The sequence below is a fragment of the Aptenodytes patagonicus genome, chromosome 1, assembly GCF_965638725.1.
Source record: "Aptenodytes patagonicus chromosome 1, bAptPat1.pri.cur, whole genome shotgun sequence".
Taxonomy (NCBI): Eukaryota; Metazoa; Chordata; class Aves; order Sphenisciformes; family Spheniscidae; genus Aptenodytes; species Aptenodytes patagonicus.
The window spans coordinates 75,253,310-75,280,722 of record NC_134949.1 but is presented as its reverse complement, the minus strand read 5'-3'; the positions used below and the strand labels follow the sequence as shown (position 1 = coordinate 75,280,722).

Here is a 27,413-nt window from a genome sequence, read left to right as displayed (position 1 = left end):
TCTCCCTTTCCTCAGTTCTTCTGTTCCCTTTTTTTAGCCTGGTGTGAAGGCAAGGCCTTGTGCAAGTCCACTACAGAACAGTGGTTTTGGTCTTATTTAATGCAAGTTAGCAATGGGGGAGGTGTTTTTTTCCATCGTAGGCATCCAGCAATGAAGCTGTCTGTGCTGTAACTATTCTTGGTAGTAAGAATGCTCTTCTTCATTCAAGTCAGCACAGCCTTCTCTGGAGCCAAGAAGTATAAGGCCTTGTGGAAATAATAGAAGTCGACAGTTCCAGAGCTGATAAATGTCATTCCAAATTGCCCCTTCATTCACTTTCATTGTGTGTTCAGGCTAATGGTAAATTAATCGGAGGTCACAGAAGCTTGGTTCTCATAAAGGAGGACAAGTAAACAATTTTCAGCTATTGTATGTATTTACAAAATGGTATTACTTCACCGTTTGGTCTTCATAACATTTTTACTTCTGTTATTTCAAAGAGCATTCTCAAACCCTCACTGGAAGTCAAATACATTAAAAATTCAGTCAGAGAGTTTAGAAATCCTGCGCTGGATCACTAGTTGATAATAATTTAAGTAATTTCCTTTACCACAGTGGAACTACACTGATTTATTCCACGGGAGTCTAAAAAATATCTGGGACACAGGTAATAATATACAATTGTGTTAAGTGTGAAGATGACTGTTAGGATCTTCACTCCTATACTCAGTGGGCCATTTTACTCTTCTTCCTATCTGCAGACATAAATTCAAAATTCTCTCCTCTTCCAGTTTAAATCAAGAACTGCACTGTCTTCATTATTGATTTGTGCCTGTGTAACCACAAGAAGAATTAGGTGCTGGCCTACCTTTCTTTTTAATTATAAAATCTCTCAGCTAACATTCTGCCCCATTACAGATTAGCAGGCTTCACTCTCAGTTATACCAAGGCTGTGTATAAGAGCAGCATGACAGCTAGGGCAAATAAGAGTAATAAAAAGAAAAAAATAGATGTAGCACGTTCACTCCAGGTAGATGGTCTCTTTCAACAGCCAGGAGATTCGATTTTATACAGTGGGATCACAGAATCTAGAACTACTCCCTGCACTTAAGTTTTCATTCGAGAAAGCTCAGTATTGATTGGTCTCTGCCTTTTTTTGACATGCAGTTATTCTAAGATGCCATTGATAAGGGTTTTTTTTTCAAGCCAGTATTTTTTAAAGAGTTAAACAAAGTCAAACATTTGTTTATGTATCAACCAAAACGATTAATGCTTAGACCAGAGGACGTTAGGACCCAAAAGGCTTGTAATAATATAAACACAGATGTGATGAAAGTATAATATGATCTTGATTAAAGGTTATGAAATGTTTCCTTTAAAGTAGCGCATTTGTCTAACAAAACAAAACACACGCAAAAAAAATAAATTTAGAGAATAAAGCATAAGCGAAAACACACGACGGAGGGCTAATAAAATGAAGTACCCACAGCAAAAGCAAAGCATTGGTAAAGAGATTCCCATCCCCTGTATCACAGCAGTGTCAGAACAGTCGCTGTTTTAGGGAGAGCTGGTGGTTTGCTTCCCAGGATTGGAAGACTGTCATTAACCAAAACTTTGGAGCTCAGGGAACTTTAAATCCTTGATTTGCTCTAGATTTTTTTTCCCCAGCTGATCTCTAGACATAGGAGGGAAGAAAGAAGAACCCTTCATCTACACCAGAATTTGGGGGGTAAACAAAATATTCAAGAGCTGTATTTTGTAGCTTCACTCAACCTGGATTCCTGTAACTTTAAGCTTTTGTATTTAAGCATCAGACACTGGAAATCTCCAAATATAGGTGCCTGACAAGCAACATTTGAACAGAAATACTGCTGGTAAGTTCAGTGTGCTTCACACTGCTTTTATAAGGTTTGTATGGTCCTTTGAAAAAGTAAAATGCTAGGTAAACACAAAGTCCTTATTAATATGGGAGGAAAAAATGAAAGAGAGAGGAAAGGATTTGGTCACAGTCATACAGTAATGTAGCGGCAGAGTTTTAGACAGACCCAGGAATTCTGACTCGCAGTCACCAATGTTGCAAATAGTTGGCTGAAATGGTGTCTTTTCTAATCTTTCAATCATGCTGTCTCTATTTACTTCCTCCTAAGATAAAAGGTTAATTTTTCTCTATGGAGAATGGATATGGAAAAAGAAGGGAATAAAATCTGATTTTGAGAATCTCTCTAAACCGTTTATTAAAAATGGCACTATTTCAACACCAAGAGCTGAATAAAAGACTGATAGCCCAGATGAATGAACCCGTCTCAGAGAAAGAAAAAAAGGGTGGTGGTTGGAAAGAACCCATACGGTTCATTTGGATTTCATAATCTCACTTCTTTTCACATATTTTAAAGATTAGTATACTATTAAAATACAGTTACTGAATTATTGTACTGTCATTTAAATCCAAGTGCTGTATCCCACTGTGGCACACACTGAAGGTCCAGGTTGCACGGTTTATTACAAAATCATGAACTACTCTGTGTATCATCTGACTGGCAATACAAATGTGCTTAAATGACCTGGCATAAGCACAGCCTAGCATGCTCTACTAAAGAGGCTTTTCATGACCTCTGGGAACACATTCGCCACATCTTGCTGCTTATTTAAATGACCTTGACAGTACAAATTACAGCCAAATGAGTTAGAAATAAGAAGCCGGAGAGGGGGTTTCTAAAAGAATGCCTCTGCCACCTCACCAGAAACAAAGCCTCATTCCCCCACCCTCGTTCTGTTTCGTGGAGATCTTAATTTCAACAGAAATGCAAAATATGGAGCACTTACTGGCATGTCTGGGGCAGAAGACAATGATGCTATTGTTGCCCACGGAACAATGCAGCCAGTCAGTGGCTTATCCATTCAGTCTCTTGCTCATCCAGAAATGTCTAACCAAAATGTATCAGAAACCGAGGTGCAACAGCATATATGCAAAGAAAATCCTTTGGCATCACTGCCCCTCAAGCCTACCGTTGTCCACACACTCACACAAAGATACTGGCAGCTTCCTTCACATCCCCTCCCCTTCCTCTGAAGCCACTCATGGTGAAATTATCAGTAGTGATAATAAGAAGCCGAGAGGTAAAGGCAGTTGTGAAACATGTTGTATAAATGAATCATGCTGCTGATATTATCCTCACTGATGAAATAATTGTATTAAATTAAGCAGGGATGTTCACATGACAGGATGGGTGAATTAGATAATGCTCATCTGCAGCTGTACCTCCTCCTGCCGCATTCTCAAGTTTTGATTAAGAATAATGTGTCCCTTCCTGCAAAGGTGGAAATTTCTCTTAACTACACAGAAAAAGAGATGGAGACATATAAACAGGCATCTTGGTTATGACATGATAATAAACACAACAGAATTATTCTTCAGGTTCAGAGAAGTCAGTTTATCCTACTCTTGCCCATGAGTTTCAGTGCCAAAAGCAGAAGGCACAACTAGACTCTTGTCAGAACGGAAAAGAAAAGGCACCAAAGACAAGGCAGAGGGTAAATATTAGGAAGAACTGTCTTCTTTCTTTCTGATCCTGCAGAGTGCACAGACTTTTCCTTCTCTGATAGATAGCTGCAGAAACATCTCAGCCTGGATTTCTGTCTATACCCAGAGCAGACGTTTTTATGGTGTTGCTTTGCCGAGTGTCTTTTCCTGAATGTGCTGCTCTCGGAAGGTAGACACATTCTGGACTCAGTGCATGTTACCCAACCAAAGTTAGTACTTCCAGTCTTTACTGATAGTGCCCGAATACTCTTATTCGTGGGACTCAAAACAAAGGGGGGAACTGAGCTGCCTTGTATTTGTGACAAATATTCTTTTTGTTCTCTCATCTGCTTCTTTTAAGGGACTACTCAAGGAATAAATTACTCCCAAAGGCCGATTTATACACTGGGAGTATTCTTGCACAATCTCCATTTCTGTTGATCGGGAAAAGTGGTGCAGGAACACACCAACTTAATCTGTTTTGTAGTACCAGGGACAGACAGGATTTTTTCCCAGTCCTTTTTTACAATGCTAGGGGCTTTTGGTGAAGATATTCTCTGGGGACTTTGTCCTCTCAGAAAGATCCCTAACATCTTCCCCTTTTATTTTTCTTTACAGGAAGCCTAGCTGCCAGGAAAGAAGTCTGCAGTTACAAAGACTAATTTGCTGCCCTGGAAACCCCAAGCTTTGATTTTGTCTAGTCCACATGTTGTCACAGTAAAATAAGAGAGCTGCTGGGTGGTTTTCCCTTTGTGTTTAGCACTGTTGTTTCCTGAAGTTGTACGCAGGATTCACAAACAAGATACAGGAAGAACAAAAGCGGAGCATGCAAAATGACTTGTCTATACACACGGAAGGCCCTATGAGCTGGATGCCTTCCCCTCCTCCCTACAACCTTTTTATCCGATGCACAGCGCTTACTCTGTAGTATCGCTCTATTCTATGAGCCACAGAATACAGATGCTGAAATAACAGAGCAATGAAATAAATGCCAAAACAAGTCTAGGATCATTTTAGTCCTCCAGCTAGCTCAGACATGGAAGAGTGTGGGCTGTTTCAGCTGCAGGGCAGCCTAAAAGCAGTGTCTGTGGAGAGAGCTACGTAACTCCTCTTCAAAGTCTACATCCAACGATGACCTGGGGCAAAGGCCTTAATTTTGCGTAGCAACTGGTCAGAACTCTGCACACAGAATCCTAAAAGCAACTCTCTAAAACTCTTCAGAAAAGACAAGTGCTGCAATGGGACCTAGCCCTTTGGGGTCTTGTGGAGCTCAAGGCAGGCTGTTTGGCCAACAGAATATACCAGGGCATGCAGCTTAGCAAAAAATGAGCAGACTGGTATGTGTTTACCCAAAATGCATTCATTTAGTTTCTCAAATCCTCAGAGAAGTATCCTCCAAACCATACTTGCAGCTCCTGGCTGGCTTTCAACTGCCAAAATGCCCACCATCCTTGTGAAGTCTCCTGGTAATCTCCACAGACAAATAGCACTACGTGTTTGAGGAAAGTGGCTGGTATGAGATTTCTAGGCCATTTTTGCTTGATCATGAGTTTTCAGTCACATCAACCTCTAGGGAAACCTGATGACTTATGGATGCTTATCCCAACTCAGATCCAAACTTCCAACATTCAATTTCATCCATACAAAAGTAACTGACTTACTCCTATTGCCATTATTCTGCTGTTTGGGCATGTGCTCTTCTGTTAGACTGAAACAAGCAGAAGTGAGAGTTGCTCACCACACTGCTTAGGACCCAGTATGTGGATTTTCAGTACAGCACAAAACAAAATTGCTGGAACAAAGAGCGTTTAGCATTTGCTTGCACCTCATAATGAAAAAGCTCCTTCTCACTCTGCATCTCTGAATGAGCAAAAATTTAACTCAATAGCCGCATTTATAAAAAAGCCTTCAGTGAAGCTTGTTCTGAGCAAATCCTGCCAGGTTTGGCCTGAAATGAGAAGGGTCCATATTGAGTAAAGATACAACATGTGTCAGTGCAGAGAGACGGGCCACTTGGGATTCTGCTAGTCCATACTTCATGCCAAACTTGGGTCCTGTTGTTAGCTTTTTGATTCTAATAATTATTGTTCAGCTGTATTTCTCACATCACTGCTGTACCTATTTATTTGGTATAATGCTATTAATGAAGCGCTTGTCTAAGAAGGCTCAAGTCAGCTGCTAAGCAGGAAGAGTGACTTAGGCACAGGTCAGCAGGGATTGACGCAGATACTGCAAATCTTCAGGGGAAGGCAACAACTGATTTTTCATGCTTTTCACCATGCAAATCACTTCACAAGAGGTAAAAATCACTAGAGAGGATCACAAAATTGTTGGGGACAGGAGGGGAAAGGATCCTTCCTAGAAAGAATGCTTCTTCCAAACTGCCCCCACTGAAATACATAAGAAGTAGTGAAGTGCAAGAGGGGGAAAAAATAACTTCTACAGTGTACCATAGGAATATTAATTAATTAAAGCTCATAATTACTCTGACAGCTTTTGCCTTATTTCACAAATGGGAAGAATAAGGCACAAAGTGGCTAAATGATTTGCCTAATCTCACAGAGTGAGTGAACAGCTGAGTCATAAGGAAGAGCAGAGCAATTGCCACTGTTATTCAGACCAATGGTTTGGTGTGTTTTTGATACTGTACTGAACCTCCCAAAATGTCCATCTGCTTCAAAAGAAGTTGCAAGAAAAAGTAGATAGTTGTCAGTTTGATCTGTGGCAAGTGGTGGAGTCCCCATCCCTGGAGGTATTTAAAAGACGTGTAGATGAGGCACTTAGGGACATGGTTTAGTGGGCATGGTGGTGTTGGGTTGACGGTTGGACTCGATGATCTTAGAGGTCTTTTCCAACCTCAATGATTCTATGATTCTATATATTCCTGAACTAGTGCTGGGCAGAAACTGGAGTGGCCTGTGCTCTGAAGCATGACGCCTTGTAGCTTGGGTCTTGGTTAGATTATTTTTTTTTTTTAAATCCTTGCTACGTAATTCTGTCCCAATAAAACCCAGAAGTCGAAACGTGTGGTGTCATGTCCTTAATAATGCACTCTCCCACCCATAACAAGGCCGTTTAAAAAATGGAAATAGACATTAGACCGGATTTTGTTTGCTGCCTAAATTGAACTTGGAGTCACCACCTTCCAATGAATAATCCCCAATAAATGTTAAGCAGAATGAACAGCAATGAAAACAACAAAACCTGAAAGGACGGGGAAGGACTTGGAAGGAAATAAAACAAGGACCTGCAAAGCCAAACAGCATTACAAACTGATACATTTTAAATGAACAACAAGAAAACAGAAGCCACACTGATCAAAGCCTCCCACCTCCTCTCTGTGGTGGATGACACCTTCGCTGGGAGCACACCACCACCTCTAACCCCACACCTGCAAAAGGAATTAATTTCAAAAAGAATACAGACCAAAGCGTACCGTATCAAAACAAATTAGCAACAGACCCCTCCTCCTGCTGTGGTCAGGCAGGAGAAGCAAAGATGCTGCACGGATTCTAAGATTCAGGGGGGAAAAAAGACAAAACAAAACAAAACAAACCCCAGCTGTTGAAAACTTTAGAAGAAACAAGTCAAAAGAGCTTGAAAGAAAAGAGATTTCAAACAGCTTGGATAACTGGCAGTGGGCTAAGAAATTCCTTTTCAAAAACCACCTGTGCTTTCTCTGACTTCGGATAACTCTATGTAGTCTAGGTAGATTTTTCATGAAGAGAGGCAGCAATGTATGCAGCACTACAAGTAAGTAGTGCAAAGATAACATGCACTGTTTTTATTTATAGATACATACAACTGTAAGAAAAATGTCAAAATATGTTTTGTAACTGTAGATATGACCTGCTTGACAATTTGTTTTTCCAACTAATAGCTTTTCAAAGGGAAACTATCAACACAAAACTCATCTGTCTTTAATGCTTGTGTGCTATTAACAACATCCCAGATTACTAAAATCAAAATGATTTTACAACTCTGTCTTGCTGGGTATTTTTTCATTTCACCTCCGTTTAGCAGTAAGATGAAATCTAATCAGCAGTTCCAGAAACTGGAGGGAGTTTAACGTACTGTAGGGAATGTTCAAAGCAAACACATGCTCCACCATTGAGTACTGCACACATAGAACAAGAATTTGCTTAATATTTATACCCCACTCATAATTACATACGTGGGGTTAACTACTTCAGAGTACACCTGTTGGGAAGGGTCATTCCTTTTCCCATGCCACGGTCATGCCTTTATTTATTGCTGATTCCTTGGGTCATGCCAAAGAGACTCGGGTTCAGTTCCTGACTTTCCAACAAATTTTCTCTGTGAACTTGAATGAGTCACTCATTATCTAATCTTCTTCTGCACACGGTCACTGACATCTTTGCAAAGTTATGATAAAATATCACCAGATATAAATTTTAGTGGTTTGCACAAGTGCAAATGACTACAGAAAGTAAAGGGCCACCTCTTTTGTCTCAATTCTCTACTTACAAAACTGGAGAAAATACATACTTTAATCTAGGAAAAGGGTTTCTTCTATGCAAAGTGGGCATATGTCATATATATATTTATCTAACTGCATGGGGACACCACCATTTACAACACTTTAAGTTTAATAAGTACTATTGATATTATATAATTATCCTAATGAACATATTAATCAACCATAATAATCATAATTAAATATATTGTAGTTCCTTTTTTTTATTTGCTGCTGTCAGTACTGAATGCAGATTACAAGCAGAACAGCGCTGAAGAAGTATTCAGCCCCCCTTGGTGAATAGACTTCAGATCCTATTCCTGATTCACACCAGCAAAAATGAAATCACCATCAGGACCGGTATCGGGGCCAAATTGCTGGCAGGCACAATGAACCACTAATTGCTGGATTCATTAGTAAGACTCATAGTTTGTCCCCATGAGATGCTGAACACTTTCAGCTCCTTTTAAAAACTAGCATCTTAGAAATTAAAATTAACAACTGCAAACTAGTATTTCTGTAATACTGTAGAAACTCAGCATGAATTTGAAGTCAGATCACAAGAATGCCAAAAGTCTATTATGTAAAATTAGGCAGATTTTTATCTACCATTTTCCTGTTAATTCTGGAGAACATGCATGCATCCATACACAATAGATATTCCATGCTGTTCCTCAAGTCTAAACAATTGGTTAAAATAGTTTTTGTAAAGCTGAAAGAAGACAACTGCCTTAAAAAATACCTTTCAAATAGCCCCAGCATCACACTGTTAAGATTGGCCTATTCTTTTCAGACATAAAACAAATGTCTATTTAAGAACACATCCAAATGCATTTCCATCACTCAGCCAGAACACATTCACCTCCCAGAAGCTAACACTGTAAGAGATGGAAAGAGAGAGGGAGAGAGAGAGGAGACCTTTAGTCCACCTACTGGCTTCACTAAAGGCAATGAATCCAGCCCTAGCTCATTTCAAGTAGGTTCAATTGTGTCAAAGGTTACCCACAAGCTATTTCTTGATGATTTATAGCTGATGTCTACAGATCTCCTTTTATTTTAATGATGACTTCAATACAGACATTAAGACATTCTTTGTCTTCACAGCAGTATACGAGAGGGAAGTTGACATCTTAAAAAAAAATTCCAAGAGGCTGATTCGCTATTTCTGAACAGGGCCAGCTCTGGGCAGTTTTTATATCTTATCCAGAAGAAAAAAAGGGAGAAAAAAAAAAGCCCCCTTCATCCTTTTCTCCCATACTAAAGCTGTTATGTTTTTGTGACTTATTCTGGGCACAAATCCTAGAGCACTGACTCAAAGTGTATGTCACCAGTTAATTACGATCAAGACAAGACACTAGGATAACTTGGTAAGCATAAGATAATTTTATCACTTCACCAGTAATAACATGTATTTATATAGTATTATTTTCCTCTGTTTGAGCCCAGAGCAATTTACAAAGTGAGTCCCAAATGATACTATCATGGGAATCCTTCCACCCAGCACTGAACTGTGATCATTTGGGGGTGAAGAACAACAGCGCAAGAAAAGCAGTAGCAATACATACTGCATCCACTTGAAATTTAAGATGTCATGCCAGTAAAAGCCTTGAGAGTTGTCCAAATGTGAGATTATTTTTAGCCTCAAAATTAGTCTGTGTGTGTGCATGTGTGTGAGTTGGGCACATGAAGTCTGTGTGCATGTATGCATGTTTGGCAATCTTCATCTCTACAGACACTTTGAGTGCACCAGCCAATCTCCACCAGGTTTGATGAAGTCCTCAAAGGTCCCACATCGTTTGTGTAGAGGGACAGTGGGGTAGGGGGATGCTCTAAGCCTCTCCCCTCAAGAGAAGACTCCAATACTTACCCACACTTTTAACAGGCACGAGGGGATCCCCTGGAGACAGGTATTCCACATCTCCAGCCAGAGTCCAACTACTGTGAGACTTCACAAATGAAACTAGACGTCACCACTCCTCACACTCTGGGACCATCTTGCTCATTTTAAAATTAAGGCAGAAGAGAAAGTATCTAGTCAGTTTGTTCTGCTCTGCAGGTCTCTGAATATCTGTGCTATTTTCTCGCTTAGGCTAGCCAAAATGATGTGGCTGTTGTCTTCCTCACCCGTTAGCCCCAATGAACTTCAGTTGCTTGGTAAAGTAGTAAATCTCCCGGGTATTACACACCACATCATTCTGCCTATGAGCTGCAGTCCACTAGGAGGATTCATTTTGTGTAGAGAAATTGGTATTTCTAAGGCTGTGAAATTAAGAACTGTAAATTCAGACATGAAATGTAGTGGGCAAACAGTCATGTGACACCATTTTAACTTCTGATATCACGAACAAAATGCCACTTGACATGCATTTCCTAGCCAAATGTGTGTGTTGAATTTCCCTGACCCCAAATTAGGTCTGTGCCTTTTATACAGAAAGTAGAAAGCACAGGCTAGCCACACACGTATGATGAATAATAAGCAAACAGAGATTAATTAATTCATCCCAGAGTTTTAACTGCGGACTCTATTTTCAGTGGACATCAGAAACTAGGATAGGAGTACCCAGAGAGGGAAAGAAGATAATTTCAGAGAAGACTAAGAATATTGGAAACAGGCACAAAACGGGGTCATTCTGATCGCAAGCAAAGCAGAAAAAACAAGAGAGTTTATACTAGAAGGATTCAAGATTTACTGAGGCAACCAAAAGCTAAATTCAAAATACATTAACTTACAGCTGTAACCTGAAGTCTATACAGCTCTTAGCATGGCTAAAGATAAAAATAATCACTGACCTGGAATGACTGCAGCCCTGAGAGAGCTACCTTTGGAAAGAAAGAAATTCGCAAGAACCCAACACAACAAAAATACTCTCCAGAATTGTTATATCCATATGTTTTCTTCCTAATTGTACACCGAATTAAAGCTGCTTTAGTAATTCTGTCACTGCATTACTCCCTTTTCCGGCACACTGCTTCACAGTTTTCTCTGGAGCATTTTGGAGACGAATAAATGTACCCCTGAAACTCAACTTTAAGAAGCTTTTTGTGCCAATTTTCCCATGGATATGTCATGTTGGGTTGTGTTTGTCACTATGAAACTCCTGTTGTGTTCTGTTAGCTTGAAATCACGTAACACGATGTGGCTGATTCATGACATGACATGTCGCTGCCTGGCATGTCAGCTGAAAGCCTGTACGAACCCATGCGCTACATCTCCATACACACATAGCTCTTATAAATGGCCCCTTATTTTAAATTTACTAGCAGGTGCTGGCACATCCACTCAAAAAAGTTTAAGAAACACTAATAACTTTTGAAATACTCGAAGTCATATTCTTTCTGTAACATGATGATTGGAAATTGAAAAGCCTTCTCTCCAGTGTTCCCATAAGAGACAAGGTCTTCCCCTCCATGCACTCCACGTGTCAAGATACTGAGAAATCTTTTATCAAAGACATTTTTCTTAATAATCTTTTTTTTCCAGCGACACCAGTCATGGCATTAGCTTCTCTTTCCTTTGAAAGCAACAGGGAAAAATGTAGCAACTGAAATGAAACAAACAGAAACTAAACTCATTCATTAGTACCAAAAGTACACATTTGAATTCATACTCTGGCAGCATTTGTGCATAAAGGCACATGATCAAGATCAAAATTTTAAACTGGTTTCATACATTAAATCCTGTCAAATTACATCAAAACCCAAAATGGTTTGTTGCATCAGTTTGCCTGCCTCTGATGTTCTTTGGATGCTCTCAAATGTTCTCTCTGGATACTACTGAAGCACTTTTACTTCGAGATACTATAGTAAAAAGTCTAATTCTGCTGAGAAATATTTACGCCTTAGCAGAATTGCCAACATGAAGTCTTCTATGATTTGAGACTGAAAATTAATCCCACTTGATTAAAATAGTAACTCATAGATTCATGTTGTTAGCTGCTTTCTAAGCCTTTGAGATACATTTATACCAATCTGTAAGTTTCAGCCTTGACAGCCTGAAGCTTTTTGTTTAAATGAGATTCTCACATATTCACATGACTCCAGGAACTGGGACTGTAAGGAAGCTATCCATTATCAAATCACAAGATGTAGCCACACTGCGTTGAAAAATGTGTGTACTCTAAAGGACTACTTCCACATAATTTCTCTGAAAGCCTCTTTTGCACCAGTTCATTTTACACTAAACAATTCAAACTGCATTCTGTACAACAAATGTGTAGTTCTGAGAAACTTCAGTGAAATATTTGCCAAGCACTTCATATAACTCTAGAGTTAATAATAACCTATAAGAAACTGTCTCTTTGAATTTGAAAATAAAATAGATTTCTTCTCCATTCTGCTGCTAAATGTTGCTTCTCTTCAGATATCCACAGCTACCAGGGATTACAGATTAAAATGTTTCAGATTAAAAAATTCGTAGAGCTCCCTTGTTAAATGATAATCATTCAGCTGCGGGTACAGGAATACTTACTGCAAAATACATTTCTTTCATGCTTAGTTTGAATTGCATTCTGCCTGAATGTGTCAAGAGGAGCTAATTTCAAATCTAGCACGTAACATGGAAGCAAACCATCCTTCTGCAGACAAAGCAAGCAGTTTCTGGAAGCTTCTAGACTGATCACATTAGAATTTGATTCAATCACCTCAGAAATTTACTTTCTGTGTTGAAAGAAGTTCTACATTTGTTAAAAGATGGCTACATTGCTGTCCAGTAGACAGCCCTGCCAACGCAGCCTATGCACTTTACTTTTGATTATTAACACATGCCACAAAACACCCAAACACTTAAGCTGAAAATGCAAAAGGGAAGATTTAATTCCTGAAGTGAAGTACCTGGCTCCCTTCTAGAAGGATCTGGTAGAATGACAGTCCTCTCTTCCATTTCAAGCTGTCTCCTAATCCATGAAATAGGTACAGTGCTACATTACTATTATTTTGCACAAGCCTGTGCTCCTGGAATAAACACATTCCTTGATTTAGAGAGTCTAACAGCTTGGAGTCTGAAAAATAAATCTCTGGAATAAAGGATGACCTTTACTTTATAGAAATTTCACGTTATGAAGGAAACTAGAAATTAATCTGATATTGGCATAACTGGCTAGTTTGTTATCTATATTTAACTTAGAGCTAATATTGGTCCTTCATCTTTGCAGTGCTGTGATACTCGGCAGCCTCTAGTGAAGAACGCTATGTCCCAAGCTGAACTTCATATATTTCTCCTCATGATTGGTTCCCCTTCCTCAGCAGAAAGACCCTCTCCTAAGTATTTTCCAACTCCCCCCCCAGAACAAGCCCACCCAAATGTGAGGATGATCAACGAAAACCACTGCAACCAGAAAATCTAATTTTTCTCTGTTTCATTATGCAGCTCCAGATTCCATGCTCTCCTAAAGCCCTTTTACTGCTATTCTTAGGACTGCGTGGCCAACTGGCAATATCAGCTCAACAGCTATCTTAGTGGCATTAAAAAACCCTTGACATTGTGACACTGTTTTCTTGTTTGGGACTCTTCCAGTCTCTTCTTGCAAAATGCTGCTGTTTCTCATTCAAGCTCTTTGTTCCAAGTGACATTAGATGGGCAGTTCAGTCATAAAACTTCTGCAGAAGTTGATGCTTAGGTATTTCTAAGTAACAGAGTAAGACGCAGAGCAGAAACAAAATGTCAGATTCCAGCACTCCTGAACCCTGAGGGATTCTGTAACTGAACCTGGCTTTTTAATAGCTGCCTCCTGAAAGTAATAGAGCTTGGTGTAATATCTTGGTCTTCATTATGAAGCCAATGCTGTGGATCATTTAACCAAAAAAGAACGAAAATTACTACCTGCTGCCCCCCTCCCCCCCCCCCCCCGCAACTTTCCCACTTAGGAAAAAGGGGGTGTTTTATTTATTCATACCAGGAAAGGAAGGCACTAGCAGCAAGGAACAGTAGCGAACTAGTAGAAGCACACATTGTACGTTTGTCACTACCGCTTTGCTTTACATCTCTATTGTTCCCTGCCTGATTTTTGAAGACCTCTCAGAAATGCAGCGGTCTTGCTTAATTCGAGTGTCTCACTTTTGTTTTGTGATCACAGATTTCAGAGGTTTTTTCCCCCGCCTTTTCTTTTTGTTATGTTTTCTTCTGAGTTTTCATTATAAAAAGTGCCAACTGAGCCCGACAAGGGCTGACTGGCTGGCAACTCTGCTTGAGAGATGGGCTCCTGCCAGAGAGACATGATATCAGGAAACAGAGCTGTGGAGACTTAATCTGAAAAAGCATCCTAGCAGCCCCTCCATGTATTTAATTTATTTTTAGGAAAGTAGGGAGGGGTGGAAGGCAGGAACAATACTGTGCAAGTCCCTACTGCTGCTGCTTTTTAGATACTGCTATTAACATCGTTTTTGTTGTTCGGAACCCATTCTCTATTTTAGAAAAGCATCTTAAGAAGTTCCATTAATACACATCACTTCATTGTGTTCCAACAAATGGTTTAAAAAGTCATTGTTTATATGTCTGGATGTCATGTATAGGAAGAAGAGCAAGGAAGAGGAAAATAGTCTCAAAGATTCTATCACCAGCTCTACATTTTGCTATTTGGGATTAAAAGCATGGGCAGCAAAGGAAAAAGGCTTCCAGGTAAAGAGATAATTAGCTACAAGGTCTCCATTAAGAATGCACAGGAATACTAAAGAAGTAGCATAGCACCAAGTAGCATAGCAGACATAAGGCAGATGAGGTCTCAGTTTACAGCTCCCTATACATGGCTGCATCCATACTATAAACTTTTCCTTAATTATCTTACAGCTATTTCTAACCTGTTTGATGCACTGACAAGGGGATTGGGAAATGCAAGCACTGAAAAATGTTTTGAATTTACTGATTTATAATATTCTAGTGCTAACTGTTATTCTGGTGCTGAAAAGCTTAATGGATTAATTTACAAGGGTTTTTTTAAATTAGTGGCATATAAAGAATTGTGTGCAGCCCGGAACTTCTCAAAAATAAAAGAGCCTTTCAAATCTTGGAGATAAACTTTCTGTAAACATAGCCTTGACATTCTAGCAGGGATGGTGCGTCTTACATCACTTTAATGAGAACTCTTGTTCTTCACTCTAAAATACCTCAGTACTCTCTTTAATGGAAATAAGGATGCCTTAATTTCCTGCTGCTTGGATAGACATTCAGCAGCTGCTGAGCTCTTCATCCAATAAAGAGGACAGTAATTGCCATTAGTATATGAGGCCTAACGTGCAACGGGTTAGTTTCAGACAGGTTCCTCGTCTGTTCAGGGAAAAGAGTTTGGCCCCATCTAACACAAGCAGTCACGCCCTCTGATCACCTGTACACAGCCATGATCAGTCTTCTTTATCACACAGCTGTCCTCTTTGTAGCTGGAGTACTTCACAGCACTGTGCAGAACAATTAGCTCATGTTTCCAAAAATATTTGATATCGCTAAATAAGAAGTGTTATGAAGAGGAAACACCAATATCCTTCTGCATTTGAAAAGCAATGCATCTATCATCTGTAGAGCTGAAATTAATTACTTTCCTTTAACATGTTCAAAAATGGCAGCTCTGAGGGTACGAGGAATCTGTATGTCTACTTATCAGCTACGCTTCTGTAATCGTCATAGCTTGATGTGGCAAGTAAACTGATGCAGCTATGTACATAATGGAGCTTAATGTTTTCCCCAAGATCTCCCCAGGATAAATTTTCACATTCTGCACTATCATACAAAAGAGAGAAATGAGGGGAAGGGAGACAAATATACCCAAGTTAACAGGGCTGCTTAGGGTAGTCACCTAAAATGAAGTTCAAGTCAACAATTTGCCCGAAGTAGAATCAGAAATTTCATCTAGATGAATGTTCTTATTACCAGGCCATTTTAGGGCCTTTTCCTTTCTCCTTCCCTTCAGATGTTTTTCTTTCTTTTTCACCATGTTTTTATCCTGAGTCAAGAAAGCTTTCCTACTGAAACTGGGGAGTGTAGTCCCATCATCAGTTTTGACTGGGACAGGAAAATCCCCAACCAGCTCCCCATAGCAAATAGTTTACTTATTTTTCCTAATGACACAGCCTGTGGGGTGTCTGAATTAAAATGCCCATTTCCAAAGACTCCTATTCTTTATTTTGTCCCTGGTATCAGATGTACTTGGCAAGAAAGTCAACAGTGACTCAGCTGTAGTTTTGTATCCAGGCTTACCTTGCCTGGGTGAGAATGGAGCAAGCACACTGTTGGTCCCTTTCTATCCTTCATATACTATAAACAAGATGCAAGACACAGCTGGTGCATATGGCAGCAACTATAGCATCATCATCAGATATTCCTCAAAAACGGAAGAAGTTCCCCTGGAGAGTCTCTGGCCATTTTAAGGCCAATCTGTGCTGTGGATGACAGGCAAGCTCTAAGTCTTTCCAAGGCAATTCTATTGCTGACTATAGGCAACATGAAAAATTTTCAATCCAATGTTTACTTTGGTGATCAGAGGATCAGATAATGTGAAAATAAAGTACCATCTTCAGTTAAGGATTCACACTGGTATTTGTCTGGATATTGCAGTTGAGGAGAATCTGATTGTGTATATCCAACTGCTTAGTGCTGCTTCTGGCTTGTCTGAAACACATTTCCTTTCCTTGTCACAACTCCCAGGTGCTACTGCTGAGCAAATAGTAACATCACTGCCAGAAGTATTTGAAAAGAACAAAAAAATTGATTTGGACAATCTGTGTGCTGTTGCCATTGATGGAGACACAACTGTGAGTAGGGTTAGGGCTGAGGTCATAACAAGGTTAAAAGAAAAGCGCCCAGGAATTCTGTCCTGTCACATTTCACACTGAATTGCTCCTGTTTTTCAGCAGATGCTACAGAAAATGCACTGTGCTCCATTAAATACGGGGAATCATTTAGCTACATTTACAAGCTACCTTGAAAATTCACTCCAGAATTACTGTACTTGAAAGGTTACATGGAAGGGCCTAGGATATTGCATCATGCAGGCACTAGATGCTATATTTACATGTGCAACATAAAAGCAAGGAACAAAGGCAGGAATGAATGGGGCCCTGGCTGTTTACAAGTGAGGGTGATGTTGCTGTCCTTATTCAAGAGTATAATGCACCTCATCTGAAGTCAGGGAAGACTGTAGCTATCAGGTGAGAATCCTGGTAGCATGGTAAAGGTCATTGTTCAGATAAACATATTCTCTATAACACTGGGGTTTTTTCTCTCCTGCATGGCCCCGTACAAGCAAAAGGCTTGAAGTTAATCACAAGGTGGACTGGTAGGTTATTCTGTCTAGTCCTTATCTGCACCTGTGCCTGTTCTCTCCTACTTACTTGGGAGCGTGTAACCACCTTGAACACCCAACAGAGCAGCATGCAAGCATTTACATGATCAAAGGCAAAATGTGCTTAAGACAGACTTTGGAAATCCAGCACAATTTGGCAAACTTCAAAGATAGTTGCCTTTCAAATGGGTTGTGGAGGAGGCCTTGGTAAATTTGAATGGTATGATTAGCATACCGGCTGTTTTTAAAACTGCTCAAGAAGAAGCTGTGTTAAAATCCATTTCCGCAAGACACACGCATTTTCTTTTGGACAGGCTCCACTAGCTCTGTTTCTTAAATCAATTTTTCTGGCACAGATTTCTTCTTGGAAGAATGTACGACACCAGCTCAGTTTCCTAACCAAAACTTGACAGAATGTGTGCAGCGCAGCATAATGGCATCTCTACTTCATGGCTTCCTAAAAGTTACAGTACAGAAACCTAGGAGGTGAATTTGACTATTCCAGGTCACGTCTGTTGAAAGGCGAGTGAGACAACAGGAGATGCCAGGGTAGTCTGCCCAGCACAATGTTCAAACACTGGTGAGGGCCACTGATAAAAGGTTTGCCAAAACAGGAGTTGCCAAGGTCTTAGAGGAGTTTCAGGGATGTGTTCAAGTCTTACTAGATTTAAAGGATGATCCTTGGCAAACTCCCCCTGATGCTTCTCAGCATTTCTAGAGCCAATAGTTGTTCCATCTGCTGCTGAGGCCGACTTTGAAGAATCCTTGCAAAGAGCAGCGAACTAACTTTAACACTATACAAGAGGGAGAAAAGCACAGCTTTTCAGAAGTGACCTAGATGTTTGCCAGTAGCTTGACACACTCGCAGGTAAGGCTGTCTCCTTGTCTCCAAACACTTGAGCGTATTACCAAAGCTGCGCCAGTGTAAACTGTGGGCTGAAAATAGAGATTCAGCAAACAGCATCTATTGAAAGCTTGTCTAAGGCATTAACTGTTCATCTGTGGAAGTGTAACGTACAGTAACAGCGAGAAAGACCACCACTAACTAACTTCATGAACCAAGTTGCTGCTGGGGATTAAAAAAAAAATATTAAAAAATGGCTGTAAAACCCAGACAGATACTCCCTGACAACAGCTAAAAAAAATTAAAAAAAAAAAAAAAATCAGCAAACAACAAACTTTCGGCACTGTTGAACACAAACAAGCTTTGAAAAAGCAAAGGAGGGTTCACGCAGACACAAATGAAGGTGTTTAGTTTCAACACATAAGCTTCAGTTTCTGCCACTGTGACGGATTTGCCAGCGTGTTTTCTGAGCCAGGCCACTGCACTATTGTATAAGCTTTATTCTAATTACTGTAGGCTCTATAAAGGTTTCTTTATCATTTAGTATTATAAATAATTGTGCTTCCAGGCTGGAGTTCAAAGCTCAGTATAGCATTCGCACAACAGCACAGGCAGGTCAGGTGACCTTTCTCCAATTCTCCTCTTTCTGGTGCTGAGGACAGACAAAGTGATATGTCTGTCATACGCCATTACCATTAGAACAGAACCTTGTTCTTTTATTACAACTGAACTCCGCCGGATTTCTCAGCAGGAATGCTAAGTGAAATCAATGTCTTGGATTTCCAGGCTGAGCTTGGAGGTCACAGCTACTCTATCATTTCTCAGCATTATCCCTTCTCTTTCTCTCTCTCTCTCTCTGAGCCTCCAACTGGCACACAGCAGATTGAAAACAGCATGCATCACAGGGCTCACGCTGCACAATTTTACAACCTTTTGGAGCCCCCTTCCTTTCCTTTTGGCCCACTTTTTTTTTTTTTTTTCAATTTGCAAATAAGTTTTGTTTGTGTCTTACAGAATTGCAAGCCAAAGGCACTGGAACACCTACAAATATGAAAAAGCAATAAAACACAAGGGAGAACAGGGCTGATCTTGACAGCTGCCAGTAAAACTGTTATGCTTGATGTTACCGGTAGATATGGCAGGCCTTCTAATTCCACAGTTGCCACAAAATAAATACTGTGTCCCCTTAGACCTCATCAGACATTCTGCTTGCGCACAAAAGATCCAAAAACAACACCGGGATTTTAAGTGTAGGGGATCTCGCAAGCTACTAGCCACGCACAAAAAACCCCTTGTAAAATGCACAAAAATCTCTTGTTAACCATAGACACGACTTTTTGGAAAAAAATCCCAAAACTATCATCAAGCACTGCATGGCTTTGTAATTCCTTGCTCTATAGTATATAAAAGAAGAGGCCAAGCCAAGGATAAACTTTGGGAAGTCAGAAAGCCTACGCTGAGGAGAGAAGAAAGAAAACGTAGACCCAGAGCTTGATTCATTAACACAACAGCTACTGGTTCCACACCATCTATTTTATTCTTTGAACATTTATCTCACTGAGCTGACAATGGTATTACTTATTTGTCTGGTTACTTTTAATCTGTGCTGGTTTACTGTTAGGGTAAAAACAAGTACTGTCAAGGAATCTTTTCTGATATGATAAAGGACATGGACAGCATGCTAGAGGATGCTAACAAAAAGAAAGGACGTATTTTTATCAAACTCTTGCTGTCATCTAAATGGGACTGCTTTTTCCCTGCATTCCTTAGCTGAATTCTTCCTAGTTGTTTTGCAACACCTAAGATGTGCCATTCAATTTTGACCCGCTACTTTTGTTCAGCTGTGGCATATGCTGAGCTCATCTTCTTCCACTGGAGATATTCTGTGTCTTTTTTTCTAGGTATAACTAGTTATGCACTGGTGGCGTTATACATATGTGACTACGAGCTGCTAGCTTGACCTCTTAAATTAGTACGGACCTAATTGCCCAGCTGTGACCAAGATTACTCATCAGAGCCCATCGCTTGATGGACAGATTCCAGCCCTGTTCTATGACACAACAGACATTGCTTTGGAGACTTGTTCCTCCACAAACTCCCACTGAACCCCAGGAGGAGATCTGTCCACAGGTGAGATGCCCCACCGCTTTCCACCTCTCGTTGACACACTGCTAACCTGACTCCGGTTTAGCGTTCTGAAAGGAAACGACAGTTGTGTGCTGAAACAGGAGCTGGTGACCTCAGCCTGCTTCCTGTTACTGAAGGTGGAAGAAACAGCAGTGTGATAGCTAGGACACTGCAAGGGAACCCACAGGATCTCAGCTGAGGTGGTGTCTGTTACTGACGTCGTGTATGAATGGTTGTTTGGTATTACTGTGCTGGGGTCCTCCCACTGGAAAAATGGCACTACGAATACCCTCCTATTCCAGGAAGCCATCCTGAGAACAAAGCTGCCTGCAACTGAGAGGCACACAGATACCCCTCAAAAAAAAAAACCACATGCAAGTACCCACATTGTCAGAAACGCAATGCTGTAGGGCCTGGTACAGTACCTTGCTTTTGGGTGGAGGGCTGTTTGTGCTCTTGTCTGTGTGGATGCTGGTAGGGGATACAGCAGCACCAAGGTTACCCTGGGGTATGCCAGGTATCTTGCCTCCCGGAGACACTTGCATCGCAGCAAGTTGGGCAGCATACAACTGCTGTAAAAACAAACAAACAAAAAGTGGGGTGTGTGTTGGGGGGGAAGAGAGAGAGAGAGAGCGGAGAGACATCATCAATAAGTAAGTAATTTTCCCAAAGCTCCTCCTACTGCAGATGATGTATTGCCCTTCTGATGGGTATTTTTTATTTAGCACACTGGTGTATTTCGAGACAAGAATTGTCATCTCAACTTTTGTGACTCATTCCTCAGGGGGCAAATGACAGACGTCATCATGAGAAATGTCCCAGCTTCCCTGTGTGTCCAGGGATTCAAAACAAGGAACAAAAGCTAATCTTCATGGTTCGCCTGAGCCACTGGGCAATCTTTCCTTTCGTGAGACGACTTAGGCATAACAGCATCTTCACTGATAAGATGCCTTGACCCCTGTGAAATTCACATGATATTTGATATGATGGTCTCTGTGCTACCGTTTTATGTTTCTTTATCTTACTTGCTATGTTTGCCTTATTTGCACAGGCTGTAAAGTGTTTGGGACAGGGAATGTCAAAATTTTGTTTAGCACTTACTGTGAGAGCCCACTCTCCGTTGGGTTCTGGGGAACCACTACAGTCAATATAAATATATACATATCAATGGTAACGTACTGTCCATTAGCAACTAGAAGCTCCAATTAAGACTAAGAACCCTTTCTGTGATAGATGCAAAGCAGATACAGAGTGGGAATGTTTTTCTCTTCAAAACTAAACCAGTAAGGCACTTTAAACACATATTTGATTATTAGCATGTGAATACTTATAATCACAGTCATCTGTTTAAAGTTAAGCACTACAGTAAGAGTTTAATGGACAGAGGTCAAAAGCAGAGAGAAAACAGGCAAACTAGCAGTGCCTGGAATCTCCCCTGACTTCCAAATAAGTAGTGGAGAAAATAAACATGGTGGGCAGGAGAAGCAGCAATTGTTGCTGCTTTGTGAATAGAGAAGAATTCAGGTGAAGCCAAATAGAAGTCAGATGCTTGAGAGAGCAGGTAATGTAGTAACAAGGGCTTTCCCTCCTCAGTCACAGTATCAGTTTCAAAGACTCATGCTATGTATTATTTGTGCTGTGCAGTACATGCGTAATGTGTAACACTGAATGATGGTGCGCTCTGCCTGCAGGTGCTAACAGAGCTTCCAAGATGCAATGTGACAAGGGGTAACATGCAGGAACATGAAAGTGGATGTGAAAAAACAAGGGGGCTTCAATATGACTAGTCTAAGAAGTCTTGTTGGTGGTGCTTAGTTGTTTTGCTGTTGTTTTTTAGTTAATTGCATATGCTGATAAAAGAATAAAGGTCAGATTGGAGGGCACAAAGAAATGCTAACCCAAACCAGCAAGTCTGAAAGAGGAAAATGAGGATTCGTTACAGGAGTATTTCACATGGGGCTGTGCAAAAGGTAGAGAGACACTGCTAATGTGAGTTTAGAGTACATAAGCCCCGTAGCAAACACTTAACTTGATCAAACGGGCAAGATTTACTGCTCTGAGTCTCGGACAACCCTGGACATTGTCCCGTGGTTCCCTGTACAAACTCTTCCCTTCACTGGTGCACAATCCATAGCCCTGTGTTATTTCACATAATTAAAAGTAACCCATTTCGGCTCTTTTAGGTGTAATCAGGCACCAAGTTCTTACTTATTTCTCTTTCACTCTTTCTATTGTTTTCAGACTTTCTATTCTTTTCAGTTTTGAATCCTTTTTATTTATTTTCTCTACTTTGATCACTGCTTGTTCCTTATTTTTCTGTACTTCTTAATCATCATTTATCTATCCCTTCCTGTTTAGTCTCCCTCTTTCCCTACCATTCATTCATTTATTCATCCGTTCTCTCGTTGCCTCTTCCTCAAATTTATTTCTTCATTTATTCTATGTGTTACCCCCAGCGAGTCTGAGCCAAATAGATGCAAATCAACTACAGATAAAAGTCATCAAAAACAATCCAGCCACAAATCAGTCACAGATTCAAATGCATGTATTTATCAGTTCAAGTTCATATCCATTCATTTGTTCAAAAGAAGACTAAATCCAGCAGGGAGAAAGGAACAAGGGTCTGTGTGAACCAGAGAAGAACTGTAGCAGGCAGTTGAAGGAAAACCAAGCCAGCTTGATGTAAGGATTAATATATCAGAAGGGCAACAGTTGTTTACGAAATAGGATAGATGACTAGGGAATAGCTCAAACATAATCAGACTCTGGTGATGACTGAGCAGATCTAGGGAAAGCTTTTCCTTTTCTTTTGCTCCCTATTGAAAAAAAATGACAAAACAAATTGAGGCAACTAAAAGACAAAAGAAAGTCAAACGGCCATTGAGCAGGAAAGGTTCAAGCTTGCTGCTAATCTATAGATTAGGTATCAGAGAATATGTCTAGTCCACAAGTAAAGGTAAAAATAACATAGTCAGTTTGGACACTTAGCAGTCCTGAAACCAACTGCAGATCATTGACAGGCCATACAGGAACCAGCCTATTGAGGACAGCCCCCCAGAAACTTCTGTGAGGCTTTGGGGAAGACTTTTCAAACAGAATCCTTACCCTGAAAAGAGAGGGAAATCTCTACCTCAAACATAGCTCTCAACCTTCTGTTGAGGTCCAAAGAATGAATCACAAGAACTAAACTATATGAAACACATGCACAGCATGGTGTCCAAGAATCTGTACCACCTAACACCTGTTCAGTGGTCACTAAGAAATGTGTTGGAAACCATGGTTCCTCCTTACAGTATTGTCGTCAACCACCCTTTTGACAATGCATGCAAAGCAGACGATGACTAAATAAGCATGGGGGATGAATTTCCCTATGCAACAGCCCAGGAGAAAGCCATATTTTTAGGTGATAAATGGAATATATGGAATTTCAAATGCATGCCTTATTCTCAGTTCAGGGACAGATATACCTCAAGAGAGTGAAGCACGCAGTCTAGTGTGGAGTAATCTGGAAGGAGGGGTGGAAGAAAACCTATAAAAGCCTTCATTCATGCTTTGTACAAACTTCTGTCCTCCTGTTATCAGATTCAACATCTCACCTCTATTTAATTCATTTTGAGAATTAAAAACAAACATTAAATAAAATCGTATAAGAGGTGCCTTGTTAGAATACCCTCTGAAAAAGTCCCTTCCTGCAACACAAACCAACTATTCTATTGAAAAGCAACATCAGGCCCAGCTCTAAAGTGAAAAACATGTAGCTTATGAAATTGCAAGGGTCCGAATCCTATTTAACCAGCAAGATTGCTTCTATATTCCCCCCCCCCCGATTTAAAAAAATGGACAGAAATATACAACACACAGCACATTTCTTAGACTGTCAATATTTTTGAGCTCTGACATTATTGAACCTGCCTGTTCGTATTTAGTTATTTTAGGACATGATGACCTTTAGCTTAAACCCAAGGAAAGGGCAAAGGTGTGGCCAAGTGCTGTGAATCAAGACAGCTAAATGACAACAATTTATGCATTCATTTCATAGACAAACTGAACTCCACCAAAAGAACTTTTCTACCCCTGCTTCCCCAATAGAGTTTCAGATTTTGGAACAGTGTATGAATCGGTCTCTGTTGAAACATTCAACCATCATCTAAAATGCACCCTTATACTTTTCACAGTAATGAAACCAAGACCTCAAAAAGTGCAATGAAAATGATGTTATTCTGTATCACCTCTGTAATACACTGTTCTTGAGCCTCTTAATTTGTACCCCAAACAGGGACTCCTGAAGCCACTTCTGCTACCTTCAGCTAACCTAAAGGCTCAGTCTCAAATTCTAGCGCTCAGGGAGGTAATTTTGCTGCACTACAACTCATACAGGACTTTCAGCCTATAGGGTCTTGACTGGTTTATTGTGACCAAGGCATTCAGTTGAAATCAGTGAAGCACTACTGCTTTAGACAAGTTTATTTTTGCTATACATAATAAATAAGGGTAATATTCTGAATTTAGTAAGATAGATAATACTTCTTCAAGAAGGCAGAATTTGGCTTCTGAAAAAGCAATTAAAAAGTAACATCTATTGTTTGTTTATAAATAAATAACTATGTTTCAGCTCTCCTGCCCATGTGCAATACTGCATGCCTTGTTAATGTTTTCTCATTAACCTCTTACGAAAATCTGTATGGAAGCAAAATCATCAGAACAAAAGCACAATGTGATACACTTTAAAATGAGCAGGAGGTATAGTTATTTTTTTAATGTTGCCCCTCTGTTCTTAAGCTATTAAACAAGAATTCCCCCTTCTCCCTAGGTCACCACCTAAACCATTTAGAATTCTTCCAATATATTAAGCAGAAATATTCAGCTGAACTCTCCAAATGGACTAGCTCTAACAGCTCTTGGCTTGATGACTCTGTAGTACATCAATAGCAAAGCCTTAAGGTTAGACCGGCTTTGAAAACTTTCCCCTTGGGCATTGTTGTTACATGTTAACAATGCTCATTACTGCTTTGAGGGTACACTAAAAATGAATTCTTGTTCTATTAATACAGAAAATGAGAATGAGTTTTAATGGCAATTTTAAAAAGGTTTGAACAAAGTGTTAGCAATTACACAGGCAGAGATAGTTGATTCAAGCACCTATAGGCATTTGGATTACAGTATTATCTCTTATTAAAATATTTTTATTAGTGAACAGTAGAGATTAAGAGCTGTTATTAAAAAAACCACAGAGAGATAGAGACAGGTGGTACTGGAAACCGAATCAGTTACTGCAATAAATTTGTTTCTGATATAAACTAGTTTTTCAGTGGAGTTACCACAGTGGTGAATTTACAAACCACTGTGCTTAAATGTTTGAACTGTTGACTGATCCAACACTTCGATTTCTTTGTCATTCGGAGACCCATCATTAAAAATATACACATGAATGGCCCTGTCCTTTGATTTTTGCATAATCTGGGGGAAAAAATGGTATAAATTGAGATTCTCTCATTCAGAATACATGAATTCCACTTTCTTTACCTCAAATTTTATGCTTATATAAGGCATACAAAGTGTTTGATTATGGCAGAAAGAATTAATTTCGGATCTGTTCAGGTGGCTTTTTTATTTAAAAAAAAAGGACACAAGGAATTAGAAAGAAAAAGGAATTAATTTAAAACAAACATTTGACATACATCCTACTGTAAGATAGGTTTTTAAAGGTAGTGGCAAAATAGATAAAAAGTTAACTATAGAAATTAGAATTAAAGCTGCACTCATTAGTGATTGGTAGCAATGCTTTCTAGATCTTCTATGAAAAAAGTTCTTAATTTAGCTCTTCATTACATATCTGAAAGGTACAAATGCCAGATTTTCATCTTTTCTGTGTCTGAGTTTCCTTCAAAGATTGTTAGCCAAACATTTCAAAGCGACACACTAATTTGTACATTCAAAACTTCAGCAAAGGCTTTAAAGTGCCATTTGTTTGCACCAACTGGGAGATTTTCAGAAAACAAAGATAATATGTGAACATAATTTCAATCAGCTGCTTTAAAACCTTGCCCAAAGAACCCCTTGCAAGGTGAATTTTACTCTGCTTCAGTGCTTGAGTTTACTAGCTTTCACTTTGGGCTAATTTCAGATAAGAACAATACAGCTCAAGATCCTGAGATGCACTTAAAGTATTTTGGTTTATTTTGTTTTTATTTTATTTTGTTCTTCAGAATTCTGAACAGAGTTGGATAATTATTACTGTTCTACCTACTGTATGTCTTTATCACACCCATTTCCTAAAAGAAATTGCCCTGGCTCCCAGTGCTGAGGTACGCGTATGTCCCACAGAGACTCTTTCTGGCAGGGGACCTTGCCTGGCCTAGTGTTTCCTTTATGCATCAAGTAAAAAATAGCAAGCTGGATGAATCTGCCCCAAAATTGTGGACCACACAGAGACTAGAGAAGATACACTAAATGTTGAAAAGCTACACTGTTCTTTCCCGTGGCCACAGAAACCAGCTAACTTCTTTTGAAAACTCCCATCCTAGATTTGCTCTGTATTTACCCTAAGGGAGGAAGACAAGTAAGTAAATCATGGATCAAGGAACAATAATAAATATTTGAAAGTTAAGACTGTGCAAATTAATAGATAAGTAATATGCTGCTTTTAATCAGAGATCATTGGTAACACTTGGAGGAACTGCCTAGAGAAATGGTGGATTTTGACTCTTGATGTTTCAGTCAAGATTGGATGTGTTTCTGGAAGACGAACTTTAAACAAAGAGTTTATTATGCCCAATAATATTTACATCTTGTTTTGTCAGACTAGACAATCTAATAGTCTCTCTAGCCTTAAAAAACCTGAGACTTAGAAAGAAACATTAAGAAAAACAAGTTCTCATTAGAAAAACTGTAAAGCATTTACAAACAGAACAAGGCCTCATTTATACACTTCTGCATGCAAGTTACAAGCACAGCCTTGTAACCACCATCTCTCTCGTATTAGAAAAACATCACTTTTAGAATCAGTAACCACAAGTCTCCATAAAATGATTCTGGTAGCTGATCTCTAGGGTTCTGGGCCCGTGGCCCTTATTCCTGAGAATAATCTCACTGTAGTCAACAGAACCACCTCGCCCGTGCCAGGCTGAATGCACTAGTTCTTTTCTCATTTGGAACTTCCATGGTATGACCAACTGGGGATCCTTGGCATCCAGAAACAAG

At 39.8% G+C, this 27,413-nt stretch overlaps 1 protein-coding gene across 22 annotated transcripts in view; it reads right to left on the bottom strand.

The window, feature by feature from the left end:
- SOX5 (SRY-box transcription factor 5) overlaps positions 1 to 27,413 on the bottom strand; it is a 660,386-nt gene that overhangs the window by 40,526 nt on the left and 592,447 nt on the right. For 19 of the 22 annotated variants that reach the window (XM_076342769.1, XM_076342759.1, XM_076342734.1 and 16 more), the window contains one exon: positions 20,639 to 20,785. The exons of the other annotated variants lie outside the window; for them this stretch is intronic. In XM_076342769.1, coding sequence (XP_076198884.1) covers positions 20,639 to 20,785 — 147 coding nt within the window. The remainder of the gene's footprint in view (positions 1 to 20,638; positions 20,786 to 27,413) is intronic. 22 annotated transcript variants of the gene reach the window in all.